At 43.7% G+C, this 7,619-nt stretch overlaps 1 protein-coding gene across 3 annotated transcripts; it reads left to right on the top strand.

Annotated features, from left to right (window-relative positions):
• The first annotated feature begins 2 nt into the window (after window positions 1–2).
• zgc:113090 (uncharacterized protein LOC553741 homolog) lies at window positions 3–7,010 on the top strand. Of its 3 annotated transcripts, none has more exons than XM_017487132.3 (3): window positions 3–2,559; window positions 4,592–4,807; window positions 5,126–7,010. In XM_017487132.3, exons 2-3 carry the CDS (start codon window positions 4,624–4,626, stop codon window positions 5,884–5,886), a joined length of 945 nt encoding a protein of 314 aa, XP_017342621.1. In that variant the 5' UTR covers window positions 3–2,559; window positions 4,592–4,623; the 3' UTR covers window positions 5,887–7,010. The 3 variants fall into 3 exon arrangements, with proteins under 3 accessions (XP_017342621.1, XP_017342614.1, XP_017342605.1); XM_017487125.3 differs by having other exon boundaries at window positions 4,589–4,807; XM_017487116.3 differs by lacking the exon at window positions 3–2,559 and having other exon boundaries at window positions 3,106–4,807.
• The last annotated feature ends 609 nt before the right edge of the window (window positions 7,011–7,619 follow it).

Here is a 7,619-nt window from a genome sequence, read left to right as displayed (position 1 = left end):
CCCTCCCGACGTGGTGGTGTGATTCCGGATGAGCAACACCGCATGTTTGAGGTTTTGTCTTTCAGCTCGGATCCGGCCAATCAGAGCTTATTCGTGTTTGGGATTCGAAAAGTGGGTGGTACGTCACAAACCGTGCACCTACAAAGTGACTTACAAGGTAGGAGTACTTACTAACTGGGAAACTGGGTAGCAAAGTGCCAATATTAACCTGTTTATTTAAAAAAATATTAATAATTTAGCATTTCTGTTATCCCAGTAACTTTCCTAGAAGAAAGAGGGACGGATATTTTTGGGGTTCTAATTAGCTTAAACAACAGGTTTTTTTTTATTTTTTTAAATCCTTTTTTCTTTTTTTTTTTCAATCGTGTATGTTAAGAAGATATAAATGGGATACAGTGGGATGTTTTGGGGATATATATCGGAGGAAAAAACGTTAACGTTAGGATATTTTAGTGAGTTTAAAATAAAACAAGTAGCATCAGTAGGCATTATTGTAACATACAGTGCCCTCCACTAATATGAGCAAAGAAGGCTGTGAAAATTTTGTCTTCATTGTTTAACCTTTTGATATTTTGTTCTCATGGAAATCAAACAATTGCAAACACAACACAGGTTTGTACAAAAAAATATATATATCTTGTACAATAATTATTGGCACCCTTATAGTCAGTACTTTGTGCTACCTCGCTTTGCCGAGATAACAGCTCGGAGTCTTCTCCTATAACGCCTGATGAGGTTGGAGAACACATGGCGAGGGATCTGAGACGGTTCCTCCGTACAGAATCTCTCCAGATCCTTCACATTTCGAGGTCCACGCTGGTGGACTCTCCTCTTCAGTTCACCCCACAGGTTCTCTATGGGGTTCAGGTCAGGGGACTGGGATGGTCATGGCAGGACCTTGATTTTGTGGTCAGTAAACCATTTCTGTGTTGATTTTGATGATGTTTTGGATCATTGTCCTGCTGGAAGATCCGACCACAGCCCGTTTGAAGCTTTTTGGCAGAGGCAGTCAGGTTTTCATTTAATATCTGTTGATATTTGCTAGAGTCCATGATGCCATGTATCCTAACAAAATGTCCAGGTCCTCTGCAGAAAAACAGCCCCAAAACATTAAAGATCCATCTCCATATTTAACCGTGGGCATGAGGTACTTTTGCATATGGCTACCGCTCTGTGTGACCAAAACCACCTCTGTGTTTATTACCAAAAAGCTCTATTCTGGTTTCATCTGACCATAGAACCCGATCCCATTTGAAGTTCCAGTAGTGTCTGCACACTGAAGACGCTCGAGTTTGTTTTTGGATGAGAGCAGAGGCTTTTTTCCTGAAACCCTGAAACAGGAAGTCATAGTTGAACAATTTCCTGTTCCTAGTCACCCAGGTGTACTAAAAATGTTTTAAATATCATTGGGAATATATTTCAAATATATTTTCGCGTATGAATTCATAGGGGTGCCAATAATTGTTACACAGCTATATTTAACAAAGATTTTATTAATCAGTTGAGGTAGCCACTCAACTGACTTTGCTTTGGAAATCGCTATGTTGGACCTCCGAGCAAACCTGGCAGTGATGGGTCTCCAAACCTGTGAGACAGAGCAATAACATGATTCCGTGAGAGGCTCCAGATCCACACCCAAGGACCATTTGGGCCATAAAACAAGAGATCCTGTCGAGATGGCACCAACATAGTTTAACTTTAAGGTCGCAAAGGGGCAGAGAAAGAGCAGAATCCCCTTGGAATGAGACCTTTTGAACTCCCTTGTGGAAACAGGACTAATACAAATGCATCTCAAAAAACACAGAGACTCGTTTCCGATATTTTCCGATTTTTAAAATAATGAATTTGGACGTTCTCCTCCGGGTACTCCGGTTTCTTCCCCAGTCCAAAGACACGAGTTGTAGGCTGATTGGGATTTCCGAATTGTCCGTAGTGTGTGAATGGGTGTGTGTGTGTGTGTGTGCGCGCGCGATTGTGCCCTGCGATGGGTTGGCACCCTGTCCAGTGTGTCCCTTGCCATGTGCCCTGAGTTCCCTGGGATAAGCTCCAGGCTCCTTGTGTCGATTCCACCGTTTCAACACTGTAAAATGATGTTGGTAAATTAAGAGCGTCTCTTCTAACTTCTAGTAAGGATTCTATTTATATGGCTATTTACACTAGCGGAACTGCTAAATGATTTGGGTGATTGGAATATACTGTACTATCATCTTACCCCCTCACCTTTTTAATAGTTATTATTATTGTTATTATTATTATTGTTGTTATTATTATTTTCAGGAAAAAAAGAAGTGATATTAACTTTGTTCATGTTTAAGTCTGCCTTTTTTCCCCGCTACAGTTTGATATGCACATGCCTGTTTGTACATGTTCAGTATATATCATAATAAACGAATTCTAAAGAGAGGCGGAAGACACGCAGGTTTCTGATTGGCTGTGCGCTTTTGGTGGGGGGCGGGGGGGCGGGACGCAGTTTCATAGGCTGAGCGGTCTGTCAGTCTTTGTTCCGCAGGTAGAGGAAGTGTTACATCATCAAATGCATCTACAGGCCGAAATTTAAAGGTAAGAGCTCGTCGCTATGACAACTCAAATGACATAGCATTGCAAACGCTTTATTTATTTATTTGTTATTTATTTATTTATTAAGCTTTGAAAGCGTTCGTTTCGCCAACAGGACACGTTTAAATGTCGTATTTTGAGCTTGGCGCGTGATGGATGAGAATCGGCTGCTATATTTGTTAGCCACCGTTGCTAGCTAGCATCGCGCTAAATCTGCAGAGCTGAATTTACATTTACAGTTAGAAATTAGCGCAAAAAGTGAACCCATATAAACACCCCTCAGGATGACGAGTTTCTTATTTTATTTTATTTTTTATTTTGCGTCGTGAGAGTTATATAAGACTGCAGGTGAACTCTGACAATAACCTTTGTTTTATTTTCTTAAAAGTTCCTTTCTCCACCCTGAAACATACACACACACATACATACATACATACATACATACATATATATATATATATATATATATATATATATATATATATATATATATATATATATATATATATATATATATTTATTTCTGTTGTGTTGAGTGATTGTGGTGATAATTCTGCTGCATTTTCACATTAAATTCCCAGGAAGTGGGCGGTTGTGTCCCGCGCTGACGTCACGAGGCGACTTTGTTATTGCTGGTGCAGTTACAGCATAGGTCCCTATTCGGACCGTGTTAGTTTATCGGCATCGTCGTTTCGTCTCGCATCCAGACAGCAACCGGTGTTGTATTTTTATATATATATTTTTTGCGATCGCAGAAATGAACGCAAAATCGGTGCAAAAGGAGCTTGCAGTTTCTTTTCAAAATGGCCGCAGATTCCCTGCAGATCCGGGCCGAGACGCATCCTCACTACGTGCGTTCAGCCAAAGCCCTCACGTGCGTCGAAAATGAGTACAGTTAAAAGGTCTGGTTTACCGACAAACATCGCTGCGAAAGACCGAGCGATCGCGATTTCGCCCGAATCGAGTACAACTCCAATTCCATAAAAAAAAAGGTTGGGGACGCTGTGTGAAACGTAAATAAAAACAGAACGCAGTGACTTGCAGATCTCATCAACCCGTATGTTATTCAGAGTAGAACATGGGAAACATTATCGAATGTGTAAACTGAGGAAATGTACCGTTTATTTAATTTGATGGACGCGACACGTCTGAAAAAAGCTGGGGCTGGAAAAGTAAGTGTTCGTAAAAAGAAACAGCTGGAGGAACATCTCGCAACTAATCAGGTTCATTGGAATTGCAATCGCAAATTTTGAAGTAGGCCGCAGCAAAGTCGAGCATTTTTGGCCGTGACGATCACTCGCAAAAACTCGGCGAAATCCTGTACAGACTGTATATGGTCGAGTATCTGTTCTAAAGCAAACATTTTTCTTCGTTTTGTGATTCTGGAAAGTGTTCGTTTAAATCTGGGGAGAGGCGCTGATGATCTGCACTGAAAATCCCACACCGTGCGCATCAGAACTAAAAAATGATCAGACGAGAGAGCCGAGTCCGGTGTAAAAACGGTAGACGTGGCCGATCTGGATGGAAGTAAAATCGGAAAACGACCCCAGGACATCATTTAAATTTAATCACGTCCAAATAGGGCTAACGGCGTTTCATTTCAGGGAGGAAAAATCCTGAAACGTTAGACCTAAGTGGTAACGGTGAAGTAGTGGAGACGTTAACGCGAACGCTGGACACACAGTCCCAGAATGCAACACCACATCTGTGTAAAAAGGATTTAACACGGTCATCTCAGTGAGGACCTACACACAGACTTTTTTGTTTGAGAAATAAAGACTCGTGTTCTGAATTCTGGATTTAAAAATGTTTGGGATGTCACCGTTTTTTTTTTTTTTTTTTTTTTTTTCTTTCCAGAGAATTAAAATCTGACTTCTCAGAATGCTTTTAGTGGTTTTTTTGTTACTAATTGAACACACCGAGTGCCGACGCCTTCGTACACGTTTTCCCTTTAACTGGCCGTGAGTCACCGGGGACTGCACTTCATCACAGAGCCTCTGATTAAACCGAATGATTTCCTTCTCCCCGTCAGCAGATCGTTGGCTCAGAGCGAACTCCGAACAGAAGATGACTCAGATGGACCTCCTGGTCAGCAACGTGGCCGAGCTTTTGGCTACGGCCGTGCACGAGGTCCTGCGTCTGATGGGTCAGGCCGTGTCCGAGTACCGCGACGAGTCGGCCAGGATTCGGCAGGAGAACCAGAAACTGCAGCGCACGCTCCAGGAGCTCCAGAACAGGCTCCAGATATCAGGTTTGCCTTAAATGCTTGTGGATTATCCTCATTAATGAAGCGAAAGGTTAACCGATCATTGGTTACGTGATAAGCACGGAAAAAACATAACATCTACTTACTTGGACTCGAGCGTTAAACGTTCATTTAGCCTTTACGGAAGGAGTCTCCAGTGTCAGCGCTTCGATTTGAAGTTTTCAGGACAGATTTGTTTACGCTTTGTGTTGGGTTTTTTTTTCGTTCTGTAACACGACGAGCTGCATGTATAGCTGCTATAACATAAATGAGAACAGGAAATGACTCGTCCCGTGGGCGTGGAACTTCTCTTTGTGGTTTCAGACGCAGTGCAGCAGGTCTCGTCGTCCGTAGCCGCGGAAGAGCCGCTCTACGAGTCCCACCGTGCGCGAGTGCCGGACTGTCATTCCGAACGAGAGCCGGTCGAGACGGAAGAGAACGAGGAAGCGGATTCCTACAAGCCGTCCCTCGAGGAGGAGAAACCGAGCGCGCTGCACCTGAGAGCGGAGACGCGAGAACCGGACGACGCGTGCGACTTCTCTCATAAAAGGAGGAGGAGCCTCTCGAGCTCGAGGAGCCGATCGGCTTCACCCGAAGCGCCGGGAGTCTTAAACGCCATCAAAACGGAATCGACGTCCGACTTTCCCGAGCGTTCCCTATCGGATCAGACCGAAAACGCGAACACCGACGCGCACCTCCGCCTTCCCTATTATCTGGTCCACGTTAATCCCGCCCACGTCACCTGGGACGCGTCCGTTCCGCCGCGCGCAGAGAACGCGGCGGACGCCGGCGGTCCGTTCGGCGTCGCCGTGCGGCGAGAGAACTCGCACGCCTGTCACGTGTGCGGAAAGTCGTTTGCGACGGCCTCCAGCCTGGGCGCGCACTTCGTCTGCCACTCGGGCGAAAGACCGTTCGCCTGCGAGCGCTGCAAGTTCAGGTTCAGCCGTTTAGCCGATCTGAAGAAACACGAGCGCATCCACACGGGGGAGAAGCCGTACAACTGCGCGCTCTGCGGGAGGAGGTTTAACCGCACAGAGAACCTCCGACGCCACCTGAGGAAAGTCCACCACGGAGCTCTGCTTTAGCCGCCCGAGCTTACTGACTGATTCATACACACCGCAACCATAACAACACTACCACCGAGTCCTAGCTCCTACAGGCTACCTCCCCAGGTCCATTATTATTAGTAGTAGTATTAATAATACTTTTTTTTTTTTTTTTTTTTTTTGATTTAGTGCTAGAAAATGAAGAGTCGTGCTTGTGAGACTCGTCGAGGACGTTGGCATTGAAGTCTCTCAAACTCCTTATATACAACCTTTCAGCCAGCGCTCCGTGTTGGACTCCATATTGTTCCCCCACTCGGTTTGTCCTCCACAGCTCTCTCTCCCACACCGACCGCAGTCTAACTGATTTCAACTCTCCACCCGTTCAGTTAAACTGTTACGCTCCTTCCTGCACGGTGTTGGTTATAGAGTATACGCTCATATAGAGTCTCTTTTTTTGTAGATTTTAGTTTTACAGTCTTCTGGAGGAAAAAAAACAAAAATTTCTGTTTGTTTGTTGTTGTTTTTTTTTTAAACCACCTGCCTTAATTTATTCATTTGTTCTTCCACTTGTGAATGTGTAATTAAACTGAAGTCCAAAGGGTCCAGAAGTGACCCGACCAGCATCGCGGCATCAATCCAACACCGTAGCGCAGGCTCGGGCTTTCCGACAGGACCCTATAATATCCGGATCACCACAAACGATGCCCCGTCGACATGTCACCCGTATCGTCGTATCGCTTTCCTTATTTATTTATTTATTTTTTAAAATTACAATTTGATGATGAATCGGTGCGAAAATGATCTTTAAGCAAGTATATATATATATATATATATATATATATATATATATATATATATATATATATTTCACGATGATTAAATAAAAGACCGTTAAGCCTATTTCTAGACATATTTACTCATTTCTGTTCTGTTGGCAGATCATTTAGCGTCTTTCTAGAAATAAACGAATAAGCAAAATGATCCGCTAACGGAATACGATTCCAAGCATGAGTCGGATTGTTAAGAAGTAGGTTCACTGGTCGTATATTTGTTTAAAAACATTCTAATAAAGAGAAATATGAGTTGGCTGTATTTATTACGATATCTGTGCTGGCTGTGAGGTCTTTTTTCGGAGTGTTGATATTTAAAATTTTGTTCTGAAACTTGAAACGGTTTGTTTTTTTTCCCCGCTTTTCAGTTTTAAGTCCTTTATTTTGGTGATTTCGGCAGGGCTCACACTGTTTACGTGTGTCATGACCGGGGGCCTGTACCATGAAGCTAAAGGGTTGTGGGATTAGTTTGGAGTCCAAACAAATCCAATCCAAATCAGGCTTTATTGGTACCATGACGCTGGTTATCAACATACCTAAACACGTGAGGTCGGCACCGATCGGCCAATAGCGTTCAACATCGGGGGAAAACGAGCAGGTGTGTGTACTTCCGGTTGAAAAGCAAGAAATGATTCTGTGGAAATATGAGGCATTTAATCCTGCACTAAACAGATAACCGAACACTTCTAAGCCCAGCGTCTTTAGTGTGATTTAATTTCCTCTAAATGTAAAAGTGTTGTAATTGAATATTTCCCGGCGAAGTGCTCTTCTTCTTACAGTTTGCGCCGGGGGGTTGAATTAGTCGCGTCGTTTATATTGCGGAACTTTGCTCATAACTGATCGGGTTCGGGTTCTTGTACCCGGAACGTAACCCGCCCCGGAGCAGGTCAGCCTTGGAGGGTAAGTTACTATGGCACCTAAAACCCAGGGTTGGCACGAACT

This window comes from Ictalurus punctatus, chromosome 2 (assembly GCF_001660625.3).
Source record: "Ictalurus punctatus breed USDA103 chromosome 2, Coco_2.0, whole genome shotgun sequence".
NCBI lineage: Eukaryota > Metazoa > Chordata > Actinopteri > Siluriformes > Ictaluridae > Ictalurus > Ictalurus punctatus.
The sequence above is the reverse complement of the archived record's forward strand: the minus strand, read 5'-3'. Positions and strand labels throughout refer to the sequence as shown.